Source organism: Oncorhynchus tshawytscha, linkage group LG14, assembly GCF_018296145.1.
Source record: "Oncorhynchus tshawytscha isolate Ot180627B linkage group LG14, Otsh_v2.0, whole genome shotgun sequence".
NCBI classification, from domain to species: domain Eukaryota; kingdom Metazoa; phylum Chordata; class Actinopteri; order Salmoniformes; family Salmonidae; genus Oncorhynchus; species Oncorhynchus tshawytscha.
In genome coordinates, this window is record NC_056442.1 from 24,091,496 (window position 1) to 24,119,284 (window position 27,789).

Genomic DNA, 27,789 nt, shown 5'->3' on the forward strand with positions numbered 1-27,789 from the left:
AGTCCCTTCGCTGCTGGGTCTGCTCTGAGCTGGGTCTTGTATCACAGTCCCACCACTGCTGGGTCTGCTCTGAGCTGGGTCCTGTATCACAGTCCCTTCACTGCTGGGTCTGCTCTGAGCTGGGTCCTGTATCACAGTCCCTTTGCTGCTGGGTCTGCTCTGAGCTGGGTCCTGTATCACAGTCCCTTCGCTGCTGGGTCTGCTCTGAGCTGGGTCCTGTATCACAGTCCCTTCGCTGCTGGGTCTGCTCTGAGCTGGGTCCTGTATCACAGTCCCTTCGCTGCTGGGTCTGCTCTGAGCTGGGTCCTGTATCACAGTCCCTTTGCTGCTGGGTCTGCTCTGAGCTGGGTCCTGTATCACAGTCCCTTCGCTGCTGGGTCTGCTCTGAGCTGGGTCCTGTATCACAGTCCCTTCGCTGCTGGGTCTGCTCTGAGCTGGGTCCTGTATCACAGTCCCACCACTGCTGGGTCTGCTCTGAGCTGGGTCCTGTATCACAGTCCCACCACTGCTGGGTCTGCTCTGAGCTGGGTCCTGTATCACAGTCCCTTTGCTGCTGGGTCTGCTCTGAGCTGGGTCCTGTATCACAGTCCCTTTGCTGCTGGGTCTGCTCTGAGCTGGGTCCTGTATCACAGTCCCACCACTGCTGGGTCTGCTCTGAGCTGGGTCCTGTATCACAGTCCCACCACTGCTGGGTCTGCTCTGAGCTGGGTCCTGTATCACAGTCCCACCACTGCTGGGTCTGCTCTGAGCTGGGTCCTGTATCACAGTCCCACCACTGCTGGGTCTGCTCTGAGCTGGGTCCTGTATCACAGTCCCACCACTGCTGGGTCTGCTCTGAGCTGGGTCCTGTATCACAGTCACTTCGCTGCTGGGTCTGCTCTGCATCCCTCATCTCTTGTCTGTAGTACACTATCTAGCTAGAGATCCTGCTTTAACCTATCAGCTTGATCCCTCATTAGAATAGAGATGATGATGCTGATGATGATGATGTTGTTGTTGTAATGGGACATTTATGTTATTTTCTATTGCAGTCCGAATAGAAATCTGGATTTTCCAAAAAAGGGACAACACTGTTGGAGCAAAGAACATCCCCAACATCACCAACGCATTCACAATGGAATCACAAAATGTACTGAACTTCATGACTAAAGGGAATTAAGTGGATTAGCTAGTGCATAAGAGCACACACGCAGACAGATACTGAGCTGGAAAGGAGGGAGAAACCTGTGAGTCCTCTCAGTATCTCTCTCTCTCTCTCTCTCTCTCTCTCTCTCGATGTGTCTGGTACAGAAATAGCTCACAGTGAGAGGCTAGGCACCATGTGTTGCTGAAATTCTCATCTGTAACATTAACCTCATACAGCAACTAGACAAGGCAAGGTTTTAAGGTCCAATGCAGGCATTTTATCTCAATATAATATAATTTCTGGGTAACAATAAAGTACCTTACTGAGATTGTTTTCAAACGGTCAAAAAGAAACAGAAATAGCTCCTTAGCAAAGGATAATTTCTCAAGCAAGAATTTTGCTAGGACTATCTGGGAGTGGGGAGGGGAAAACTGAAAATGAGCTGTTATTGGCATAGAGGTTGGGAACTCTCTTTCTTATTGGTCTATTAACCAATGTACTGCGTGGTGATGTCACCAATGGAAGGCCAAAACTCCATCCCACCAGAACAGGCAGAAATTTCAGGGCTTTTCAAACAGCTCTTACACTAAAATGGCATTATCACCATTTTCACAATTTCACAGTATTATTCCAACCTCATAGTGTGGAAATATATATAGAACACAGGAACAGCTAGTGTTTGATTGCACTGGGCCTTTAACCTCACAACATTCATCGTCATTGATTTACAAAACTGTGGTTATAGGTCACTTTTTCGCTGCACTCATCTCTCAGATTACAGCGATTGTTCATTTTGGTCCTCTTCTGCTACGATCTCCATATATGGGTCCAGGAGGGTGTAAGTTGTGGTACTGGCCTTCAGAAATGGATGTTGTTTCACCATGGGAAATGTCTCTCTTGTCTTTGCCCCAGTTTGTCTGTCTGGGGACAGTTAGTCTATTGCCTTACAAGGAGTTCTTCCGGCAGTAGTTTTGCTTCTTTTTGAGTCACCTGTTGTAATGCTGGTCGTCTTCCCCTCTGGCCTCACACACAGTACAGTCAATGCAGGTCAATAGAATGGGTCAATCCACAATAGAGAAAGATACAGTATTTAGATACTGCATAGATTCTAGGGTTGGGGTCAGTTCCATTTCAATTCAACTACTTATTTTTTTATCTTATAGGAATTACATTGAGGACAATAAGGAATTGGAATTTTTGTTTACTTCCTGTTTCCGACATGGAATTGATAGATACGGCATTTATCTATATGGCTCAATCCTCATCAAACAGTATTGAAGTGATCGGGTTTGTCTTAAGCTGCCGAAGGAAGGGACTTGACCCTCATAAATCAAGTGCTCCATTTGTGGAGATTTGCTCACACGAAAAGAAAAATGCCATTGCGCTCTGTCACAAGCTTAATTTAGCCAAAGTCGCGCCTTACAATCTATCTGAAACCCTTTCACTTTCCATGTGCTTCTCACTGTGTGAGAGGTTGAGCAGAGAGTTTGGATAAGGTTTATTTTGGTTTACGTTTAGCTGTGGGTGTCTGATGAATCCAGACCTGGGTTCAAATACTATTCGAAATCTTTCAGATACTTTGAGTATGTGCTCTAGCCTGCCTGGTTTGCCGTTTTGGGACTATTGTATGTGTCCATTAAGCCAGGCAGGCTTAATCAAGCACAAATGACGTATTTGAAAAGGTTTAATGTAGCATTTGAACCGAGGTCTGCTTCTCACATGTCCTTATATAAACAGCCAGTTGTATTTCACCCAATGAATCAATGTTAATTGAAAACATGTCTGCTTCTAAAAGGGTGCATGTCTGGGAAACTCACAGACTGCTCCATGGAAATCATTTTCAGTAGTTGGAGTCATTTCACAATGCTTTTTTTTCTCTCGCTAACATTTCTCCAAAAAGAAATGTCAATATAATATTTTAAAGGGATCTTGCATATTTTGGAACTGTGATTGAATGCCTTGTGATTTTGATGGTTCATTTTTCAGTCTTAAGTAGAAGCAAACAGCAAAAAACGTTTGATCTTACAAACCCCAAAACAATGTTAGTGCATTGTAGTTCCAAAATATAAGATGGCTTTATCTTGTTGCAAAAGCTACATGATTACAAACAAATCATGTGTGAATGTCTTCACCCAGGAACACATCGAAATTGCATGGTCTCCATTGATGTGACCAAATCAGTCAGCTATATTTGAGTTTGGGAGAATATCCATGCACTATAGCTGTATAGAGGTTCATTCTTATCGCTGGAGTATTTGTGACTGGAGTTCTGTTATGTGGTACACAAAAACTCAGAAAGTTGAGCAGGCCAGAAAGTTATATAGGAACTAGTCTTTTAGTTTGTAGAGGGCATCCACAAGTGCCCCTCAGCCTACTCTTTGTTAATAAGGCCATAATTTATTGATTTTATCTTTTGCTATTGATGTTATGTAAAAATGTAATTGCAGATTAAATGAATGAAAGAGGTCAAATGAAAGGAAATGTTCATTTAAAAAGCCTAAACATGAATATGTATATTTCGTTATGTAATGTGCCATTAAGAATTTATTGTAAAATAAAATGTGGTATTTTGTGTCAATTTGAGTTGTGTTGCTTAATTCAGTGACCTCAGAGGAAGGAACAGAGGCATATCTGATCGTTTTTGTCTGTTTATTATAAAAGGGAGAGAGCATGCTTTAGACATGGGTTCAAATACTATTTGAAATCATCTTAAATAATGTATATGTGCTTGATTGAGCTTGCCTGGCGTAATGGACCAATAGAATAGTCCAAAAATGGCCAAACTCGCCCCTCAGGTCCCCCAGGAAGACTAGAGCAAACACTCAAAGCATTTAAAATATGTCAAATGGTGTCTGAACCTGGGTCTGCTTTACATGGAACATTGTTTTGAGGGGGGAAACATTTAATAGAATTTGCTCAACTTTTCTTAGCAGTGGCAATGTTTTGGTATGGAACATCAGTTCTAGTCTGTTGATTCAAACACACGGCAGAGAAAGTAATTCCCACAAATAATAATGACAGTGTTATCAAATAAAAGACAGTTGCATAAAACACAATTTAGAACACTGAACACAGATTATATTTACAGATGATTTTCACATGGCACCGCGATCTAGCTGAGCGCGAGGATGGAAGTTACTGCATGACACACACAAAATCAGAAAGCATCTGAAGTCATTCATTCCAGATCTCTGAAATGGGACCACTCGATCAACACAAGTCTGTTACATGCGGAGGTGAATATTGACGTGAATTCAGGGGATAGCATCGGCCAGGACTCGAACCTCGGTCCAGCGACTATCAACTCAATGCATTAGCCTTTACGACAAGAGATCCGAACCATTTGACGAGGTCACTGCCTACTGGGCACAGATGTCAATGCAACATTTATTCCACGTTGGTTCAACGTACTTTCGTGGAAACAACGTTGATTCAACTAGTGTGTGCCCAGTGGATAGGAGTTGGGTTGAGGTCTCTACAATATAAAAGTCTGACTGGCCATACATTGTCCATCCCACACTAAACAGTGAGTCAGGAGAAGCGGGGAGAGGAGTAGACTGTGAGCTGTGCGGCTTTTCGTTGAGGATTAGGATTCTGCTGTTCAAGGCAGTCCTTTGAAAGAGCTGCATAGACCAACTGCAAGAAAACAGACACTCAGGTTAGCCCGAGAAAGCATTCTAGAAAAACGTTAAGGAAAAGGGCATTCAGAAACAATTATTCAAATAATACTCACCTCTATCTTTGGTTTAGGCTTGGGTGTGGCTGCAAAGACAATATCAGGGTCAGAATTAGATTTAATACATTCCGTAATGGGCACTTCACAAATTAGCATTTGACTGGCCTTTAAATAAGCTGTAGACACGATCAACTGTACAAATTGATCGCATGTTCATGTACAATGCTGTAGTAGAAATGTACATGTGCAGCAAGATGTTATGAAATTGTATCGATAAAGAAAGAGATGTCTTACGGGGCTTGTCCTTGCGTGCACTTTGGGAGCGTGGTGGGGGCTTGGGCGGTGGTATTGGTGGGGGCTGAGATGGGACCTTTGACCTTATATGGTAAGCCAGACCCAAAACCAGGGTGATTACCAAACAGGTACTTACATACACCGCCACCCTGGAATAGACCTTCCTCATGGGTGTGGGTGGTATGGCTGCAGAGAAAAGGTACAGCACATCAATGAAGTCAGATCACATGCATACCAGTCTACCTGTCATCTGGGAATGTCCAGTGGTCATTTTCTGTGATTGATTCTCATTTTTTGGGGAAAATCTTACACAGCAATACATACTGTATATTCATTGTATGAAACATTAACATAGTTCATGTAGACTAGAAGGACCATATGTACCTGCAGTGATGTTCACATATATCATATGTCCAACACTGGTGGATCCTTCAACCCAGGTGATCTGGCATTGGTACATTCCATGATCTGATTGGTTGACGTTGAGGATGTCCATGATCAGACGGGTACTATTGGTTGTCAATGTGACTTTGGAGAGATGATGCCTTGGAGTGAGACTAAAGAGAAGGAACTGTCCCTCTGTTGACAGCCCCCATCCCCCTGTCCAGCCATCATCTCCACAATGCTGAACAACACAGGATAGGGAAAGAGTGCCCCCCTTTGGTACGTCAACAGAACCTCTCTTTGCCAAGACAGAAGTCACACATTCCTCTGAATCATAACCTGATGGACCAAAAGTTGACAAAAGTGAACACATAAATATAATATAAATATAATATAAAACATTCACAAGACAACAGAGGAGCAGCATCTACATCCATTCATATCCCAATGGCAATCTACATGTATAGTACGTGTATAGCAATGTATAGTAAAGAGTTCATTGAGAGAAGATATCTCTCATGATACCTCTTTTGTAGGGAAGCAGATGATACATACATTTAGATAAGATTATTTGATTACTTGTCCTTCCTTTTCTGATCTTGAGTGACATCCTAGATAGCTCTTTCAGTCATTTGTTGGTCATCCTACATATATGGTTATAAAACCAAGGTTCTGACCACAACTGTCAGGAATCCTAAACAAGAGTAGTTGGACTTACCCGGGAGAAAACATAGACAGGTCCATGAGAGAAACAGACAGTTGTACATTTCTTTCTTCCCCATAGAATAGTAGGACGGGTTCCATAGAGCAGCCCCAACACAATGTCCTGGTGCCTCAGGAAGCTGGACCCAACATTATTAGCGCAAAAACTACCGTGTTTTTACTAGGCGTATACAAATGGTTCTTCTTAGTTTCTCAATTGTTCTCTCACTTTCTCATGACATTTTTCTCCCTTCAATGGGAGTGTACTCTCCACAATTGCGAAATGGTTTCCAGTAGCTGCCTCAGTTGAGTTGGAAATAAGGAAGGAAGTACACGAGCGCACGCACGCACACACACACACACACACACACACACACACACACACACACACACACACACACACACACACACACACACACACACACACACACACACACACACACACACACACACACACACACACACTCTCTCTCTCTCTCTCTCTCTAACTCCAACTCCAACTCCAAAAGAAAAATCACATCCTTCCCCAAATTCTGAGGGCTGGGCACAATCATTAACTCCTTAGATAGAATATAATAGTTAACATTTAGCAATACATTTACTAAAGAATACCTTTCCATGAAAACCAAGAAAAAAGTGTGTTGAATGTGTAGGTTTTTGATTGTGTCTGTACATTGAATTTCATTTAATCCTCTTTCAAATAAAGGTTGTGTAATGACACGGCCCAAGTTGTATAGTAAATCTTCTTGTTGCATCTATCCACCAATTCAGGCCAACTGCAAGGTAGTTCAAAATGAAAAATGAAAGCAACAAAATGTGTTATTACCTAATAATAAGAATGGTATACATACATTGCACAATTATTGTCACATTTCATCCGAATAACTTGGTACAGAGCTTCAACTATGCTGACTCTGATATAAGGTCCAATGTCCTCACCAGTCTCGGGCATACTCTTAAATGCCAAGGGGCATGTTAAAGGAAACTGTTATGCCATTGGTGTTTGTGATACACAACATCCCAGTCTATTGTTACATTGTAACAATTATGTTTCCTGTTTCCGGTCGGAAATCTGATCGGACTGACTGACTGTCGGCGAATGAGATAAACAAAGAGCCGGTGACTTTTATAGACATATAGAAACACTTCCTAACCCTCTTCGGAAACATGGAGACTGGTATGTCATGTGTTACTTTGTCTTATTTCATTCATTGTCACTTGTATAGCCAGCATGTGAGCTCAATTTGCGTTCCCTAGCTAACGTTAGCCGGATAGCTAGCTTTATGTCACTTTTCAGATAGACCATTAGCTATCCGGTTAGCGAAGTTAGGTAACGTAGCTTAGCTAACATAGCATAGCTAACCAGCCAGCTTTCTTATGTGTTTTTTCACTTTGATAATGACATGACAGATAATGTTAGCTAGCTTGATAATGGTAGCCGACCAACTTCAGCACAGCCATCCAACGTCTTCCCAGCTATCAGTGCCAGAAAAGTTGATGGGTACTGTTACTACTAGTAACTAACGTAAGCTAGCTAACTCTATGTAATGTTAGTCAAGTATCGGCTTGGCAGCTAACTGTTAGTTATCCAGTCAGTCAGTTAACATAGGAGGCAGCTCAACTTGCTAGCTATTTAACCAACTGTTTAGGTGAGCATTAGCCAGTTCTATTCCATAAAGGGGATTTAACCCAACCCCTCTGAATCAGAGCGGTGCGGGTGACTGCCTTAATCGACGTCCACGTTATCGGCGCCCGGCTTAAACTGCCTTGCTCAAGGGCAAAACGGCAGCTTTTTTTTTTTTTTACCTTGCCGGCTCTGGATTCGAACCACCGACTTTAATTAAACTCTTAATCGCTAGGCTACCTGCTGCCCCTTTAATAAAGTGGAATAAAGTGAGACTAAGTGCGAAGCAGTGTTTGTCAACAAGCAGGCAGTCCACGACGAACCCAATACCTTGGTTGTTCAAGTAGCTAGCTTGACGTTAAACTGTCAGAATATGCCCTCCCCAGGCACAATAAAACATTAAGCTATCTGACAGGGAAGGATGTTTGACACTATGACAATGGGTTTATAGTGATAGACTTTGAATTTTTGGTGTGATGTGATTTTGGTACCTTGTTGACCTCAGAAAGACTTGCACCCAAAGACCAGGAAAGATACTAAGTCAGTCATAAAAGCTATACAACAACTTATATGTAAAGTTGCAAGTCACTCCAGACACCAGTTTGGCACCTTTCCATACAAAACTAAAGTGACACTGACAGTCATTCCCATTCATGCTTTTCCATTCTGTGGAGGCTGCGTTGGAATGGGCTCTCTGCCTATCCCTGCGTTTGTATGGCGACACACCCCACTTGGTTTTGTACACCGATTAAATCAGCATAATAGGGTCTCTATCATCCATTTACTGTAGCAAGCTGACAGCAGGAAATAATGTATGATTTATCCAATTTATGTGGTAATGATGGAGTACTGAGGCATGTGGGTTTGTCTATCCCTGTAGATCTGGGGTGTATTCACTTTGAACCAAATGGAAGCAAACTGCCGAAACAGGGAACCTCAATTTGTCCAGTAATGAACACTCATTTTTGTCGCAAAATGTTTTCTGTTGCAAAACGTTTGCTACGCTTTACCACGGTGTGGACTAATGAATACACCCCAGGAATGGCCAGTGCATTTGAACCTCGGTCATGTAAAATAGCCTGATGGTCCAGAACCAATAGGGCTTGAGTCAGGCAGTATGCATGATTAAGCAATGTTCTTTTCTGTGTTTAATTGCTGTGCAGTATTTGATGGAATATTACCGGACGTGTTACCTGTCCCAGACCTGGGGTTTTCAACTCTCTAGAGACAGCAGGAGCGGTAGAGATACTCTGAATGATCGGCTAAGAAAAGCCAACTGACATTTACTCCTGAGGTGCTGACCTGTTGCCCCCTCGACAACCACTGTGATTATTATTATTTGACCCTGCTGGTCATTTATGAACATTTGAACATCTTGGCCACGTTCTGTTATAATCTCCACCCGGCACAGCCAGAAGAGGACTGGCCACCCCTCATAGCCTGGTTCCTTCCTAGGTTTCATCCTAGGTTCTGGCCTTTCTAGAGAGTTTGTCCTAGCCACCGTGCTTCTACACCTGCATTGCTTGCTGTTTGGGGTTTTAGGCTGGGTTTCTGTACAGCACTTTGAGATATCAGCTGATGTAAGAAGGGCTTTATAAATAAATTTGATTTGAATTTGATGGAATGACACAGCAGCATTATTTTATCAGTGTACTACTACTACAGATAGTTCTAGTATCACATATACAGTGCCTTCAAAAAGTATTCACACCCCTTGACTTTTTCCAAAGTTTGTTGTGTTACAACCTGAATTTAAAATTGATTAAATATAATAAAGAAATGTGTCACTGACCTTCACTAATGTTCCCTACATTTTGGTCTGCTAAGCGCAAACTTGAACATTCTGTGCAACTTCCGGCACGTGTTTACTGTGAACACTGAGACTGTACCCACTTTACGTTACAGTTTTAACAGTGGTCATGTAGGCTACTGTGGCTATTTGATCATAATGTAGGCCTACCAGAGCGGGAAGCAGTGACACAACACCTATCCATATTTTCAAGCATAGTAGTGGATGCATCATGTTATGGGTATGCTTGTAATCGTTAAAAGTGGGGAGATTTTCAGGATTAAAAAGAAATGGAATAGAACTATAAGCACAGGCAAAATCCTAGAGGAAAACCAGGTTCAGTCTGCTTTCTATCAGACACTGGGAGATGAATTTAACACAAGGCCAAATCTACACTGGAGTTGGTTACCAAGAACACAGTAGGGCTGTCTCTGACTTGAAAAAAATCTTGGTCAACCAAGAGTCATCTGTTCTTTCGACCAATTGATTGGTCGAAATGTTAAAACATGTCATTTTCCATATACTGAATGTATGGTTAAATTATAAAGCCAGGCACATTTAACAGTTAGGCTATTGATTATATACCTAATTTAGTTGGTTTCCTATTTTTTCTTAGAAAATTAAGGCAAGGGCTGTTTTCTCTTCTCCTAACTCCGCTGCTGCCTCCGCCCATTGTTCTCAACACCAATATGCTGGTTAACTTTGCTATTATGCACATAACAACATGGTCCAGCAAAAGGAGGCAATTCAACAGCCCACTGATGTTTCAGAACCATGGACAGCAACCGCTATCCAACGCGGTAGAAAGCACATTTGTTATAAAACTTTTTTTTTTTTTTGTGTTTCCCCATTGTTCGTACGTAATATAACCATATACAATTTCTGTAGCATGTGTGTGATAGACTGTGCCACCCCCACGACCTTAACAATGGATTAGTCCACTCAGACAGGCGCCAATCAGACAGGTGTCTTGTACACCATGATTTTACAATGTTTTTTTTGCTACTGCTCGACTAAAGAAATCTCGGTCGACCAACAGCCTATCGACCAAACAATTGTTCAGTCGACTAAATAGGTTCAGCCCTAGAAGACATTGAATGTTCCTGAGTGGCCGAGTTGCAGTTTTGACTTAAAATCTACTTGAAATGTGATGACAAGACCTGCAGATGATTGTCTAGCAATGACCAACAACTAATTTGACAGAGCTTGAAGTGTTTTGAAAACAATAATGGGCAAATGTTGCACAATCCAGATCTGAAAAAGCTCTTAGAGACTTACCCAGAAAGACTGCCAAAGTAATTGCTTCTGCAAAGTATTGACTCAGGGGTGTGAGTACCTATTTCATTTTCAATACATTTGCAAACATTTCTAAAAACATGTTTTCACTTTGTCATTATGAGGTATTGGGTGTAGATGGGTGAGGAAAAACATTTCTGCAATCCATTTTCAATTCAGACCGTAACACAACATTGTGAAATAAGTCAATAATTTCTGAAGGCACTATATATGGATCGTTCCTGTCAAAATAGGATGAGAACACTTTTGTGAACTGGGGCATATTTGATACCGAACTTGATGTCCTGCTGTTTTGTACCACATTGTCCGGTGGGGAGTGGACGAAGGCGGGGCAAGGCATTATTTGATCGCTCCCTTTGCCACTTTTTTGACATTTCAATACAATACAACTTTATTAGTCCCGCTGCAATTCGGAACCCATTGCCACTTTGCCCGATCAAACACCAATAACATCCTCCTTATAATACAGCTCTTTACCACTTTGTTTCATCCTGACTGTTTCCATTTCTAATACACCCTGGCCTAGCCTGGTCTCAGATCTGTTTCCCTTTCTAATACACCCTGGCCTAGCCTGGTCTCAGATCTGTTTCCCTTTCTAATACACCCTGGCCTAGCCTGGTCTCAGATCTGTTTCCCTTTCTAATACACCCTGGCCTAGCCTGGTCTCAGATCTGTTTCCATTTCTAATACACCCTGGCCTAGCCTGGTCTCAGATCTGTTTGCATTTCTAATACACCCTGGCCTAGCCTGGTCTCAGATCTGTTTCTGCGTTTATGCCAACTCCTTGTCACGCCAAACAATGTTTGGCAGGCTAATTCCATTACAAAGTTGTCAAGAGAGCATAAACAGACCAGTAACCAGGCTAACCCTGTCCCTGTTTCCTTAAAAATTACAACCTCTCTATTGTCCTCCTCAGGTTTGAGTCAGGAGAAGATCGCCTCCTTTGTGAAGCGTTTGCGGGCGGAGCCCAGGTACCTGCTGGCCCAGAACGTGTCCACGTGCATCGACCCGCTGGAGGTGTGTCTGCACAGGCAGACGGTCCAGGACACCGTGCACATATTCCAGCACTCCATCCCCACAGAGGGCAAGCCTATCACCAACCAGAAAAACTCAGGTACGCTTACCTACAAATACGGTCAAATATATTGGCACCCTTGCACTTTACAATGGATTGCAATGGAGCAGAATGTTCTGTTTTTTCTTTTTAAAACTGGTTGTATGGCAATTTTTTACCCTGTAGCCACCGGGGAGGCAGGTAGCCTAGTGGTTAGAGCGTTGGGCCAGTAACTGAAAGGTTGCTGGATCGAATCTGTCGTTCTGCCCCTGAACAAGACAGTTCCCCGGTAGGCCGTCATTGTAAATAGGAATTTGTTCTTAACAGACTTGCCTGGTTAAATAAAGGTTAAATAAAATAAAAAATTGCAGATAATTTAGTCCAGGCCATTGTTGTCTTTGAAGTGAGAAATCTCAATTTTAGCTGTAAATCAAACAAATACACAAAAAACAAATGTTTTTCAATTTCAACAATTAAAAAATAAAATAAAATAATGTTGCGCGCAAGGGTGCCAATATATTTGACACCCAGCATCTGTAACTACTCCAGGGGCCTGGTCATGTACAAAGACTGCATGTGAACGAAATAGACCTACATACCTGATGCAGAGATGTGACGCCAATGTCGCCAATGGCGACAGCTAGTCTTACTGGTGCACTGTATATATTCCACCCTGCATACCACTGCTGGCTTGCTTCTGAAGCTAAGCAGGGTTGGTCCTGGTCAGTCCCTGGATGGGAGACCAGATGCTGCTGGAAGTGGTGTTGGAGGGCCAGTAGGAGGCACTCTTTCCTCTGGTCCCAAAAAATATCCCAATACCCCAGGGCAGTGATTGGGGACATTGCCCTGTGTAGGGTGCCGTCTTTCGGATGGGATGTTAAATGGGTGTCCTGACTCTCTGAGGTCATTAAAGATCCCATGGCACTTATCGTAAGAGTAGGGGTGTTAACCCCGGTGTCCTGGCTAAATTCCCATTCTGGCCCTCAAACCATCACGGTCACCTAATAATCCCCAGTTTACAATTGGCTCATTCATCCCCCTCCTCTCTCCTGTAACTATTCCCCAGGCTGTTGCTGCAAATGAGAACGTGTTCTCAGTCAACTTACCTGGTAAAATAACAGATAAATAAATAAATACAGTAGGGTAGTGCACTATATAGGGAATAGGGTGCCATTTTGGGACACAACCGTGGGGTGGGGAGACAGGAGGTCTAACTATGTGTCTATGAATAGGGGATAGAGTGTTATTTGGGAAGCTGCTATTGAGGCACAGCCCCATATACACAGTTCCATACTCATCTGTGCTGATTGTGGGTTTCAGGGAGATGTTGGATCTTCTCGTGCCTCAACGTCATGCGCCTTCCCTTCATGAAAAAGTTCAACATCGAAGAGTTTGAGTTCAGTCAGTCCTACCTCTTCTTCTGGGACAAGGTAAGACCTCATTTGTTCGTCACACGTATTCACTTGAGCAACTTTTAGTAACAGCCACTAGAATATACAATGCATTTGTTGTTACATTTCAGCGGTGGGGTGTGAACAGTGTTGGTGTGTTTGGCAGTGCGTATCTTTAGTACTATTAGACTCATTGTCTGCCTTAAACCCCCTTTGTGTGTGGCTCTGTACACTGGACAATGTTGTACCGATTGGACGTCACCGCCCCCCCCCCTCTCGTCTCCTCTCTCCATCATGTCCCCTTTCTGCACTCTCTCCATCCTCCCTTCAGGTGGAGCGGTGCTACTACTTCCTGCAGGCCTGTGTGGAGACAGCCCAGAGGAAGGAGCCTGTAGACGGCAGACTGGTCCAGTTCCTGCTCTCCAATCCCACCAACGACGGCGGCCAGTGGGATATGCTGGTCAACCTCATTGGTCAGTTCATACCTGTTACCCGATCAGGGGAGTGTTGCTGCTTCGGTTGCATTATTCTATGTCATTATGTCGCACCTTATTCCCTAAATTCGGTACTACCTTGGCCCAGGGTTCATATGTAGGGAATAGGGTGCCATTTAGGACTCACAGTGTAACTACCTTGGTAACTAGACTGTAACTACTCGGCGGTGGCCGTTTACTGCAGAAAATAAGCAAAATTCTACTGGAACTGTCTAGATTCTGTTTCTGGTGAGTTACTAATGTAGTAGTTACTGTGTAATTCCTTTTAATTAGACATTCTATGTAACTATCCTTCCACTGTTTTAATGGGTCAGGTTAATGGTTTAGATCAAGGGTGCGTCCCAAATAGCATTCTATTCCCTACGTAGTGCATTACTTTTGACCACAGCCCGCGGGCAAAGCCTTAAAGTTATGGTCCTCTGTGGCTCAGTTGGTGGATCACGGCGCTTGCGACGCCAGGGTCGTGGGTTTGATTCCCACTGGGGCCTCCCATAGGAAAAATGTAGGCAGGCATGACTGTAAGTCGCTTTTGGATCAAAGTGTCCGCTAAATGGCATATATATATATGTTATTACCTTTCCCCGATCATCAGAAAAGTATGGCGTTATCCCAAAGAAATGCTTCCCAGAGTCTCACAGCTCCGAGGCCTCGCGGCGAATGAATGACATCCTCAATCACAAGGTAGGTCGACTCACTTACATCTTTGCGACATTTCCGATTTCATAGTGATGTCTTGTGTAGAAGTACAACACCAAAAACCTAGTCCTCCTGTTTCATACCAAGACAAAGCAGTACAAGCATATACACCACGGAAAGAGCGTAGAAGCCACCTTTTTTCATTTTGGTGTCGTCTGTTTTCTTATAGAAGACCCAGATAACTAACCCCTAACCCGAGATGCTCCACAATGTCACGCGGTAATACATGTCGCTGTGTACTATGTCATGCCAATGTTCCCTGGCTTCCAGCTGAGAGAATACTGTCTAAGACTGCGCAACATGGTGGCCAGTGAATCCACTGAAGCCGAGCTGTCTGACGCCATGGACACCATGATTGAGGAGGTAAGCGCATGTTAGGGAAAGACGCACACGACTCGCACACCACACAGAGCGCACGACCCACACACCACCACCACATCACACACACCGCCACCACATCACACCACACACTGTTTTCCTGTTCAATAATGTTGTAGCACTGCGTCAGTTTGTCCAGAGGAGGGGGCTGTATAACAGACCGTAGATCTGTGCTCTGAGAAGGACACGTGCTGTAACACGCCTGTATGTATTTAACACAGCAGGTACTGGGTAGGCAAGGACGATAACCATTACGGCTCCAGTAATTATTAGGCAATATTTGTTTTCGGATTAGTTATTGGACATTCAATTCAAACGTATCTGTCGCCTGTTGTAGCAGCACACAGAAAGGATGATAACAAAGGTGTGTGTGTCTGTGTGTGTGTGTGTGTGTGTGTGTGTTACACTACCCTATCTAATACCATTGACTTTCACCACACCACTGATTCCTCTATCAAATCTGATTCCTCTAACTGTCAGACAGTGGATAGACCCTCCTCGGTTCAGATCTAATTTTGGAATTTGTTGGAGCTGTGTTCCCCCTTAAATAATGACGCTAATTAGTTTTCTACCTTAAATCAGCATGTTTGACATAAGTAGGGTTAGAAAAGGAACTGCTAGAAATGGCCAAATAGAGATGACTGTTTATTTTGTTAAACAGTGCTTTATCAGTAGTAATGAATTAGGACATAATCACAAGCCCCTCCCAGCACTGCATAACATTGCGTAACCCAACTCTTCCACATTTAGCAATGGCTGTAGTAATGGCTGTAGTGATATATGGTCGGTACTGTTTATAATCCACTGGTGACAGCTTGTCATTCTATACTTCTGGCTGCAAAGAGAGAGAGTGCGTGTGTGTGTCCACATGCGTGTGTGTGTGTCCACGTGCACTCACACACGCCTCACGGACCTGGTGACAGAATGTTCCATAAACAAGATCTTTATCGCAAGGCTCCTCACATTGAATGGCGTAAGGCAATTTCACTGTGAGAGAATAAAGCCTTAATGTCCCAACATTCACAGTACCACTTAAGACAGAGGTGTGTGTGGTCAGTCAGTCAATATCACACAGCCAGAGAGAGAACATTACATAAAGGATGTAGCTTTTGTGTGGAGCAGTTCTGTTGTATATGCCCCTGACTGCTTGTTTAAACAGACTCTGTGTCTACTGCCCTTACCGCACTGGATACACTACGCTCGCTACAGCACATTCTGATTGTGCAACACTTCCAGTTCTCCCTCGTTGCACTTCTATGAACAAGAGAGGGTTTTTTTTGTGTTTTTGTCAACGTGTTTGTTTGTCCACCTGGTAGTAGTTTGTTTTGTGTAACACAGCTCTGGCAGCCAGGGGGAGTGTGAAGAGAGAGAGAGAGAAAGGTGGGGGATGTTGGCTCGGGAGGGTGAAGGGTGTAACCAGCGCCTCTCCTCCCGTCCCGTGGGCATCCGTACGGAGAAGGGTGCGTTGACTGCGCTTTCGGGCTTCTATTTTATGCTTGGCATCTGTTGCGACAAGTGAAACATCACTGTTGTGCCGTGATTTAGATTAGCTCCTAGCTAGCAAGCCAACAAATTAGCCATAATTAATTAAGCTAGAATACACTCTGTCGGATGTGATCAGTTAGTCGGGTTCTTTTTCATTAATTAACTTCTCTGTGTGCTCGTCACTCAGCATGTTGTGTTGACACAGTAGGGCTACGTCCCAAATGCCACACTCTTCCCTTTATAGTGCACTATATATAGGGAATAGGGGGCCATTTGGGACACTTCCCAGGCCATTTGAAACGTGTCATGTTCAATTACAGAGTATTGCAGTCCTTTTCCGAGTGTTGCATGTGACTTCAGTGTGCGGGCTGTGCCACCTTGTTCTGGGTTCAGACTGCACACGTAAACCATGTAAACACCAAGTATGACAGGTTGTGGGTTTGTGCGTGTGTGAACGTTTAGAAGTGGTGTGTGTGTTTCTATGTATGCTTAGAAGTGGCTTGTGTTTATATTCAGAAGTGGTGTTTGTGTCTGTGGTTACATTTTAGAGTTGGTGTGTGTGTCTGTGGTTACATTTTAGAGTTGGTGTGTGAGTCATAGCTGATCAAAGCTCCCAGACTCGGCCCTCGTTAAGCCAGGGGATGTCAGGCCTACTTTAGGTGGGGAGGATCTGGCGTTGGGCACACTCCCTGGGTGAGGAGTGTGACGGGGTGCAGGTGCGCACAAACACAGGGAGACGTTTCCAAGCACACACACACACACACACACACCACCTCTGCTAGCACACGACCACACATAATACACACACACACACACACACACACGTTCCTCACATCCTCTCTGCAGCACTCCTTCAGGCCGGTTCCTGTTCTCTTCATATCCAGTCCTATGCGGTTTCTGCTGTATAGAACATGCCCATTTGGGCGCCGGACATTCTGAATAGAAAGTCTCCTTCGGGCACATATGACTGTGTTCAGTATGAGTGGTGTGTTTGTAGATTGTACGGAGTCATTGATTGGACAGTGAGTTGACTGACATGCTGCGTGTGCCTTTGGAGTGGCTACCTCTCTATGGACCCTCTTCCCTATATAGTGCACTGCTTTGACCAGGGCCCATTGGGGGCTCTACATAACCTACGGAAATGCTCCGTAACCCCATTTCATCTGAACAGTGCACTAAATGTAGTGCACTATAAAGGGAATAGGGTGCGGTTTGGGACGTAGTCAGTGTGTTGGCTCAGCGCTGGCTGTAGCCGCAGGCCGCTGTGGGTGGGTTTGTGTTATTGTGTGGGCTCGTTTGCCAGCGCTGAAAAGCGGCCCGCCGCACTTCATCAGCTCATATTTCTTAATTTGACAACGTTGTTACAATCTGTAATGGCCCCATGTGTTTTCTGTTTACAAGGCCAGAAAGTCTCAGTCAACCCCAGTCCATTTCTTCTACCCCAGCTGCTCTCTCAAACAGGTCATTTGCTTACAGTTTCATCTAGGCTCTGTGTCCCAGGGCTTTGGCTCAAAAGCAGCAAGGCCCGTAGTCACAAAGCATCTTGGAGTTGAAGGGCTGATCTAGGATCAGGTCCACCCTTTTCATCTATTGTGATTCAAAAGAAAAGCTGATCCAAGATCAGCACTCCTACTCTGAGACGCTTTTTGTGGATACGGGCCGTGGCAGGTTCCACCCTTCACAGTTACAAGCACAAGGTGTTTTAGTGTGTTCTGCTGTTTGTTTGTTTATTTCTCTTCTGACGAGGTGATTTCCCTCTGTTTGGGCAACGGGAGGTAACTCAACAAACAAACAGGCATGCGTGAGCCGACGAGGAGAGGATGGAGCGTGTGTGTTGCTGTAGCATTGACGCTAACTGGCTGGCGTGCTGCAGGCGCTCCAGTGTTTACTGCCAAGCATGCAAACACATGCTACGTAGGTACGCTCAAAGGCTAGCATGATCCGCTGAGACACGCAGCCTCTCCGGATGCCCCGGCATCGGCCAATTACAGGCCTTATTACCCACACCTGGGCTTCATCCATGTCACACGACACAAGAATACGGTCTGCGTTATCCCACAGGCGGCTGGAGGTGGGGGTGGGGGGGCATGCTGTGGATCTAGAGGAGCTTCCTTAATCTATTAATTGCTGGGCCTGTTCAGATGAAATGGGGTTACGGAGCATTTCCGTAGGTTATGAGTACAGGGCCTTGTTCATTAGGCACCAAACGGAAGAGAACGCGCAGGAAGGGAATATCTTGTACCTTAAACTTGTCCGATAAGAAACACTCCTTTTCGCTTTCCGTTGCAAAACCTTTGAGGACAAGAGCCAGGTCTTAGACTACTGTTAACCAGTCCCGTGTTGCCGTCTGGGTCAGTCTTTATGAAGACGGACACTTTCTTATTACAACGTGTGTTTTAATGTTTATCCCAGGCTGTTGTAGACTGTCCTCTGGTGCAGGCGGTGCAATTTCCCCAAACAAACACGGGTCACTCCGGCTTCCTGCTTTTGTCAATAACAGGGGATCCCAGCCGCCATCGCAGATAAGGCCCTAATTCAAACCTGGCCAAGCAGAAAATCAGGACCCGGGTGGCCTTGAAGAAGCCTGCCTGCGCTCAGAAGCCACACAAAAACCTTACTAATCTTTCCCAAACGGCTTACAAACCCACAACAGCCAGCCCCCGACAGACGGCAGCCATGGGATTCTTTCACCAGCTCCACCCACCCGCTGAAGCAGCGTGTAAGGAGTGGGAGGGAGAGGAGCTATGTAGTGTACGTCAGAAGATATACAGACAGCGACACACACATTAAAAAAAGAAAGCAAAGGTCTCTAAAGACACTGGTCAAACACGGTGTCCAGCATGGTCCAGCGGTCGTAAATCTCCCCTCTCCCTCTTCCATCCTCAACGCAGTGTGTCTGTCCTCAGTGGAAGGGCCAGGGTAAGGGTGGCAGGCAGGCAGGAAGGGAGGGTGGGCCGCCTGCTCCCCACACATGACCCTGTCAGCCTCTGCTGGTCCATGCTGATGGATGGTTGTCTGTGTCCTGAGAGGGAGAGAGCCAACAGGAATGGTTGGATATCTGTAAGAGATTTGGTAGCCTACTACTGAGGAGGACTGTACCAGTGCTGAGAAATGAACTGGGGGGTTTAACACAGTGAAGGAATACAATGGAACAAGGCTACTCATAATCAACATTTTAGCGGGTACAGGACAGAAGAGACAGTACCAAGAATCTTGGCGGTAGTGCTATATACATGATTCTAATGGAGACGTGCCCAGCCCACCCAGTGTCTCGTGCTCATCTTCGTCTGTCCGTTTTGGAAGCAGGTGATTCAATATTGACTCACTGAGGGCTGTGCTGCTGCAGCCTGCTGACGTCAGTGGGGCTCTGGCTCATTGTTTTGTGAAAAGCATAGCCTCGTTTCACCGGGTCTACATGGGTGCTCTGTTGTGTTTGGACGGGCAGGGGCGTTTATTTAACCTGCCAAGGAGGAGACCGGGATGTGAGGTGGGACAGGGGCCCGAGGGCACGGGGGGGCAAAGGGGCCTGTTTGTGTGTTCGGTGCATCTGGGGCCCGTGCTGGTTAAATACAGGGCAGGGATGGGCACCGTTGGCATTTAGTCTGCACCGCGGGGCAACGGGATAGAGAAAACAAACCCAGAGTCTTCAAGGCGCTGTCTTGTCTGGGTTTGGGAAAAGGTGAGGGTTACTGTGAGGGTCTGGGTAGGTGGGAATGTGACTGGGTGTGCTGTCTTTTTGAAAATATTTGTGTTTTTATTTAAGTCAGCAAAAACATCAAATTCTTAATTTACAACAAGGGCCTATGTGGGAATAGTTGACTACGATCAACCTGAACACAGGCATGTCATTTGTAGTTAATGTTGTTGACACAGTGGAAAAGTGCAGCAGCAACGGCCCTTGAGTGTCTCTGCTTTGGTGAAGAGCTCCGGGGCCAAACGTAATTCCCCAGCTCTCACCCTATTAGGAGTTTAATTTGCCTGGACTTTTTTGCCGAAAGTAAATGAAAATTGTGGGAGTCAATGGGAAGTCCTCGTAAATATAGGCGTGCGTGTATGTGTCTGTGTGTATTGCGTATGTGTGCTCGCGTACTAACGGTCGGACTACCTACGCGTACATGCCAGATTGGGAGTCAGTGTACACATTTTAAGCCTTTTTTTGTGATTGACAGCCCGACAGAGCATAATCAGACACCGACAATGGCTGGGTATTCTCGAACCGCCAGAACATCCGCTTACATAATAGGCTTTGATAGGACTGGTGTACACGACGTCTTTTCAGAAGGAAATTCCCGAGATCGACGTATCAGTTGGGAAGGCTAAGGGATAAGGGAAGGCTTATTCTGAGAACCCTGTCAAAACAGACTGGTCGAGGCCAGAGGAACGCCATGGGAACACAGTCAGAAACCACAACGACAGGAAGAGCCAGCGATACAGCCAGGCAGAGAGCGCAAGAGGGATTGGGCTTTGGCAGGGCGGATATCCTCCTCACACTACTGTTAAGCTCTCTTTGGTCCCCGAGTTTGAGTTTTAGAATGGCGCTTTTACATAAGAGACTATCTAAGAGATATCAATGTGCTCTGTCTGTGTCTTACAGTGGTATTGCATGTCTAACGTAAGGTCTTTTCTTCGTCCTGTCTGTTGTTTCACGTGCGCTGTTTACAGGTCTTCAGGGTGGCCACTGTGTGTCTGGGCAGCCCCGCTGACTCCATTTATTGGGAGTACAGAGACAAGGACAAGAACTTCCACCGCATGGGCCCCCTGTCCCCTCAGCAGTTCTACAAGGAGCTGGTCAAGCCCCTCTACAACATTCAGGACAAGGTCAACTTTTTACCCAGCTTTATTGGTATATTTGAATAAAATATCAATATCGGCTTTGAGTTGATCGTAATGAATTATTACAAGAGCTAATCATTATTAGGGCCATGAGTTTTTCCCCTGGGGTTGAAAAATTCCTGAAGTTCCTGGAAACTTTGGGCGTTTTCTGAATTTTTGCGACCCAGGAAAAGCACCGGGCCCAGTTAGTCTATATTAGACCAAGGGTTGGAGTCAGGAATAATGCCCTCTCTTTCCGTGTTTGTTGATGAGCTGAGTCTAACCTCTGTTCTCCCTCCCCCACCCCACAGGTCTGTCTGGTGAATGACCCGCGGCCTCAGAACCCCTATGAGAAGTTGTATAGCGTTGAGTTCCTGGGCAACATGGTGGGCGGACACAACACCCTGTACAATAACCAGCCCATCCAGCTACTCAAAAAGGCCGCCGCGGACTCCATCAAAGAGGGAGAGGTACTGTGTGTGAGCGTGTCCAGGAAGTTAGATCATGGCTACGTCTGACAACTGAGCGAGTGTGCAAGGAGACGACCTGTAACGCATGTTTCTCTCCCTCTTTCTCTCTCTCTCCCTCTCTCTCTCGTAGGCTGTGTGGTTCGGTTGCGACGTGGGCAAGCATTTCCATGGCAAACTGGGCATCAACGACATGAATGTGTGAGTTTTACGAGAGAGAGGCGAACATGTGTCAACATCGCATGTATAACTCACTATAAGTCAGATCTTTGTGCGTGCGTGTGTGTGTGTGTGTGTGTGTGCGTGTGTGTGTGCGTGTTTGTGTGTGTGAGTTCTCATCCTGTCCCTCCCTGTGTTCCCCCGTCTCTCAGGTTCAACCATGAGTTGGTGTTCGGGGTGTCCATAAAGAACCTGTCCAAGGCAGAGAGGCTGATTTTCGGAGACTCCCTCATGACACACGCCATGATCCTCACCGCTGTCACCGACAAGGTAGCACACACAGTACACACACGTATGTACACACACACACACATGCGTACATACGCGCCGCATTTGAGTGTTCCCCAGTGACTCTGCACCAAAGGCGTCCAGTGTGGTGTTTACAGTCGTTTGAATCGACTTTATGTTTTAAAATGGCTGTCAATTTCCCCCCCTGTATGTGAACCCCACCTGTCTCCCCGTTCTCCTCAGAACAGCTGGACAGGGCCCTAGGCTACACAACGTAGGAGTTACCAATCCTGCCCTGCACCCCACTAGGAATCCTGCCCTCCTCTGTTACTAATGGACATACTGTATCATTTGCTGAATATACTTCCACCATGTATAGTGTACTTCATGTATGACGGGCATAAATCAGAAAACACAGACTGACTTGTACCCAGCAAATGGAGAAGAAGTCCATCTGCCTCCTAATAATCACACATTTTGATTGAGCTCTGTCTCTCTCTCTCTCTCGTTCTCCCTTTCGCTCACTCTAGCAGGAGGAAAAGGATGGAGGTTATGAGAAGTGGAGGGTGGAGAACTCCTGGGGGGACGACCGTGGGAATAAAGGTGAGAGCGCTGAGTCGGCCAGAGGTCAGAGGAGGAGAGGGCCCGTTCTCACGCAGCCTTGTGATGTCTGTCTGCCTCTCGCAACACGAGAGCCCCTCTAGGTCCGCCTGAGCCGAGTTATGTGAAGGCCCAGACCCCTCGTCTCTCTTCTCTCTCACACCACAGGGCGTCAGTGTACAATCACCGGGACAGTTGAATTTCCTGTCAGGTCGATTGAATTTGAAGTAGGATTAGCTCCCTCCCCACCCGCCTGGCTTTGTTTTTGAATTTATAATTGACTAGGTGTGGAGGGCTGGTTTGGTTTGGGGTTAGTTTTGCGGCATACACTCATGTCTGGCCCCCTACCGTAGCTTTGTCTGTTATGGCTATGAACCCCAGAGGGAGAGAAGGCACAACAACGGGGATGTTTCCCAGACAACGGCCCTTTGTCCCTCTCACAACACAACAGTACGCCATTTTGTTTCAGCCTCCCGACTTCCTCTGTGTGGAAGAGTCCGGCTCAGACACTGTCATACTACAGGCCTGGGTTCAAATAGTATTTTCCTTCTTCCATCCAGCGCCACTAAAACATTTGAAAGTAAACAAATACTGAACCCTCCTCTGTTGGGACTGTGTGGCTTTTTACCGAAAATACGTAATTATCCACCATTCCCACCTCTCTCTTTCTCTCTCGCTCTCCCTCTCCATCCCTACGCACCCTGTGCTCTGCATTCCAGTGCAGATTATTTGGGTTTTGTTATGTAGTTCCACTTCCTGGTGAATGACTTCATGCCATCTGCATATTGAAAATGTATAAAAAGGCCTAACACTTTGGTGCCTCCTCAAATCAACTGTATTTCACTCATATTCCATAAACATCCACGCAGATGGGAGTTAGCCTTCATATCCGCACTCTTCCATCTCGGATGTATTAATAAAGTTATTGAAAACAAACGGTGTGGAGGACCCGCGGCGGTGAGCACCGCTTGATGGACAGCTGGGGACGGGGAGGGAGGACTTGTCAACGCCACGGCGGACGGAGAAAATGTGTGTTCGCAAAGTTTCGAGGGTTATCATCTATCCAATTGCCAGTAATATTTTGTTTCCCCCGAGAGGATCCCACCTAATTAGGTTAACACCGTGGTGCCTGGTGCAAACTGCCCAAACCCTCCAAACGCCAGGGCTTTTCTCAAGATGGATTATTATGGCCTCAGAGTGCACTATTTGTACCTTTCCGTGATTACTATACAAATATGGGGAATGTGGGCCAATCTGACATGTGATATTTCATTGTGACAGACTGTTTATAGGCTAGAGATGCCCTTCTCAACACACCTCTGGGATTCTACACCGCCCCTTTTACAGCTACTTCGGTATAGTGAGAAACAATATTTGTACTGGCTATTGCGATTCCCTTGTTAACATATCACGTTACCGGGCAGACTATGGACACACTCTTATATCTGCTATTACATTTACGTTGGTGACGTCGTCACAGATAGGTTTGGGAAATAATGTTGACGTTATGGCGAACTAAGGAGGTGATGGAAACAGGATGTGCTGCAGACAGTACTCGCTTTAGCAGTCTGTGACCCGTATTGCTCAGAACTTTTCAGCTGTACTATGGGATCTAAAGCAGAGTAAATTCCACCCACAGCTCTCCCTGTAAGGCGAGGTAGGACACATCTGCTGTCCCGTTAAGACAAATAATGCCGCTATACGAAACCGCCGCCCGACACGCACACACCTTTCCTGGAAACTGGAAAGGAAGAATACGCAGAGTGAACACCCAGGACGAATAACACCCAGGACGAATAACACCCAGGACGAATAACACCCAGGACGAATAACACCCAGGACGAATAACACCCAGAACGGATAACACACAGAACGGATAACACCCAGAACGGATAACACACAGAACGGATAACACACAGAACGGATAACACCCAGAACGGATAACACCCAGAACGGATAACACACAGAACGGATAACACCCAGAACGGATAACACCCAGAACGAATAACACCGAGAACGGATAACACCGAGAACGGATAACACACAGAACGAATAACACCCAGAACGAATAACACCCAGAACACAGAACGGATAACACACAGAACGGATAACACACAGAACGAATAACACCCAGAACGGATAACACCCAGAACGAATAACACCCAGAACACAGAACGAATAACACCCAGAATGGATAACACCCAGAACGGATAACACCCAGAACGAATAACACCCAGAACGGATAACACCCAGAACGGATAACACCGAGAACGGATAACACACAGAACGGATAACACCCAGAACGGATAACACCCAGAACACAGAACGAATAACACCCAGAACGGATAACACCCAGAACGAATAACACCCAGAACACAGAACGGATAACACACAGAACGGATAACACACAGAACGGATAACACCCAGAACGGATAACACCCAGAACGGATAACACCCAGAACACAGAACGAATAACACCCAGAACGGATAACACCCAGAACGAATAACACCCAGAACACAGAACGAATAACACCCAGAACGAATAACACCCAGAACGGATAACACCCAGAACGGATAACACACAGAACGGATAACACACAGAACATAGAACGAATAACACCCAGAATGAATAACACACAGAACGGATAACACACAGAACACAGAACGAATAACACACAGAACGAATAACACCCAGAACGGATAACACACAGAACAGATAACACACAGAACGGATAACACACAGAACATAGAACGAATAACACCCAGAATGAATAACACCCAGAACGGATAACACACAGAACGGATAACACACAGAACGGATAACACACAGAACGGATAACACACAGAACGGATAACACACAGAACGAATAACACCCAGAACGAATAACACCCAGAACGGATAACACACAGAACGGATAACACACAGAACGGATAACACACAGAACGGATAACACACAGAACGGATAACACACAGAACGGATAACACACAGAACACAGAATGAATACCACCCAGAACGAATAACACCCAGAACGAATAACCCCCAGAACGAATAACACACAGAACTTGGGGTATTGTTTTGAGCTGAGGTACGTTTTTCTGAGGTCCCTGTGACGTCATCGATAATGCAACTTTTCAGCGCGGGGAGAGATGTGCTCTAGGCACTGCCCGGGTCCAGAGATGAGAGGAAAACCAAACAGTGGTCTCAATCTGGTCTAGTCCCCAGCTCTGACCGTTACACAATCCCGTATAACCACAGGATCGCATTCATTAGGCACCAAACGGAAAAAAGCTGTCTGAAACACGGAGAGACCACCTGGACTTGTCCAATAAGAAACATTAGTTGGAAAATGTTTTAAAACGTTTTCTGCTGCGTGCCCAAATGAACCAGCCCGTGCCTGCTCAAATCCCAAATCTATCGCCACGTGGACAGATTGGAGCTGTTCCTCTCCCTGTCTGTAATCTGGGTTGTTAGTTTGTTCAGACAGGCCCATTGCCCTTGTAGATAAATAAGAACACTGTATGAGGAATGCCCCTATTGTCATTAAACATCCTGCTCTCGCCCCTCTAATCTCTTCACATCAAGTGTTTTATATGCTGCTCTTTATGATTTGATGTACTCTCGGTCACCCTGTCTGTGAGAGCGAGGCCATGGCCTGTGTCTGTACGTGTTTTCAGGGCCAAGGTCTCAGAGTGGGATCGTGTACACTGAAAGTTGTGTTTTTGGGCTTGTTATCAAAATGTATTAGAGCAGGATGAAGTGGCATTCGAGATATTCTTTCATCTTTTTTGTATGGGAAGGATAAAGTGGCCTAATGCTGTGTTAATGAATAAAATGATGTGTGTTTTCAGTCTCTCCCTTGCAATCTGGAGATTTATTGGGCTGAGGTGTGCGAGGTGAGGACAGAAGTGTGGGACAGACTTGGGTTCAAATACTATTTGACATAATTTCAAATGCTTCCTGCTTTACTTGCTTGGTGCAATGGAACAAATAGAAACGTCCCAAAAGTGCAAACCCAGCCCACCTGGCACTCCATGCAGGCTAAAGAAAACCAGTCCAAGCCATGCATTTGAAAGATTTCAAATAGTATTTAAACCCAGGTGTTGTGTGGAACAGACAGACAGGGTGAGGGGTCCGTCCTTCCTTCCCTCTCCCTGTGGAACAATAGGTCTGAGGCCAGGGGTGCTGACGGACGCCCCTCTTATCTGGTCTCACACTTTAGAACACTCGCACCTATTGCTTTCAGTATAGGGCAGTCCACTGAAGTACAGGGTGAGTCACTGGTACTGCTGTTGGCTAATGGATTTCAGACTGACTGGTCTTCGAGACGTTAATCAAGACTAATGATTCCTGAGAAGAAACTCCAGCGGCACGTTGGGGATCTCGACGCTCCACAGATTGAATGGATCTTATACCAACAATCTCAATTACACCTTCATCGGGTCTTTTTTAACCTTCTAACTGTATGAATTAACCCTGTGTGTGTGTGTGTGTGTGTGTGTGTGTGTGTGTGTGTGTGTGGCAGGTTACCTAATCATGACCGACGAGTGGTTCTCTGAATACGTGTACGAGGTGGTCGTGGACAAGAAGTACCTGGCCCCCGAGGTGCTGGAAGTAATGCAGAAGGAGCCCATCGTCCTTCCTGCCTGGGACCCAATGGGAGCCTTGGCCTTGTAACTATGGAAACAGAGGGTGCCATCCCACCCGCCTGGTTTCAGCCCTGGTCTGTTTGACTCCGCCCCATCTCTCTGGTTTTACTCCTCCATAGACTTCCACCCACCACAGCCTGTTCTCTAGACAAATAATAAAAGTCGGGTTTTTTTACTGGAAAAACACACGTCTTCTTTCGGCCATTTTGTTTTGTCCATGTCCTCTTTTGCTTCTCTCCGCCACCAGGCACCAGCAGAGTTTATTGCAATTCAGTTTTTGTTGTTGTGTGTCCTCTGGCTTCATAAACATTCTGTGGTATGTAGAAAGCTGTGGGGTTGTTAAAAGGTCTGTATGTACCATCTCTTTGTTAGGGCTGGTTCAGGGTCACGTCCTATGTAAGTAGTCCATCCCAGTCTTTCACCAGG

General features: G+C 45.5%; 3 protein-coding genes across 10 annotated transcripts in view; 2 read left to right on the top strand and 1 right to left on the bottom strand.

The window, feature by feature from the left end:
• rap1gap2a (RAP1 GTPase activating protein 2a) overlaps nucleotides 1-3,704 on the top strand; it is a 110,363-nt gene extending 106,659 nt beyond the window's left edge. For all 8 annotated transcript variants that reach the window (XM_024444668.2, XM_024444667.2, XM_024444665.2 and 5 more), the window contains one exon: nucleotides 1,032-3,704. In XM_024444668.2, the coding sequence (XP_024300436.1) occupies nucleotides 1,032-1,040 (9 nt within the window). In that variant the 3' untranslated portion in view covers nucleotides 1,041-3,704. The remainder of the gene's footprint in view (nucleotides 1-1,031) is intronic.
• A 54-nt stretch (nucleotides 3,705-3,758) lies between these two features.
• LOC112266825 lies at nucleotides 3,759-6,506 on the bottom strand. Its single transcript, XM_024444673.2, has 5 exons — nucleotides 6,199-6,506; nucleotides 5,481-5,819; nucleotides 5,097-5,282; nucleotides 4,860-4,888; nucleotides 3,759-4,762 (listed from the first exon to the last, which is right to left on the bottom strand). Exons 1-5 carry the CDS (start codon nucleotides 6,260-6,262, stop codon nucleotides 4,658-4,660), a joined length of 723 nt encoding a protein of 240 aa, XP_024300441.1. The 5' UTR covers nucleotides 6,263-6,506; the 3' UTR covers nucleotides 3,759-4,657.
• A 702-nt stretch (nucleotides 6,507-7,208) lies between these two features.
• On the top strand, nucleotides 7,209-27,549 carry LOC112266826 (bleomycin hydrolase). The gene is made up of 12 exons (XM_024444674.2): nucleotides 7,209-7,359; nucleotides 11,808-12,005; nucleotides 13,266-13,375; nucleotides 13,668-13,809; nucleotides 14,423-14,511; nucleotides 14,797-14,889; nucleotides 21,052-21,207; nucleotides 21,513-21,671; nucleotides 21,802-21,869; nucleotides 22,040-22,157; nucleotides 22,646-22,718; nucleotides 27,240-27,549. The coding sequence occupies exons 1-12, from the start codon at nucleotides 7,350-7,352 to the stop codon at nucleotides 27,389-27,391; spliced, it is 1,368 nt and encodes a 455-aa protein (XP_024300442.2). The 5' UTR covers nucleotides 7,209-7,349; the 3' UTR covers nucleotides 27,392-27,549.
• The last annotated feature ends 240 nt before the right edge of the window (nucleotides 27,550-27,789 follow it).

Excerpts from the sequence above, each read along its gene's own strand:
- LOC112266825 (XM_024444673.2), bottom strand. The coding sequence starts at position 6,262 with ATGGGGAAGAAAGAAATGTACAACTGTCTGTTTCTCTCATGGACCTGT. Across the intron at positions 5,283-5,480 it reads ATATGTGAACATCACTGCAG|CCATACCACCCACACCCATG; the intron begins GTACATATGGTC and ends TTTTCTCTGCAG. Across the intron at positions 4,763-4,859 it reads AGCCTAAACCAAAGATAGAG|TTGGTCTATGCAGCTCTTTC; the intron begins GTGAGTATTATT and ends GTTTTCTTGCAG.
- LOC112266826 (XM_024444674.2), top strand. Across the intron at positions 13,376-13,667 it reads ACCTCTTCTTCTGGGACAAG|GTGGAGCGGTGCTACTACTT; the intron begins GTAAGACCTCAT and ends TCCTCCCTTCAG. Across the intron at positions 22,158-22,645 it reads TCACCGCTGTCACCGACAAG|CAGGAGGAAAAGGATGGAGG; the intron begins GTAGCACACACA and ends CGCTCACTCTAG.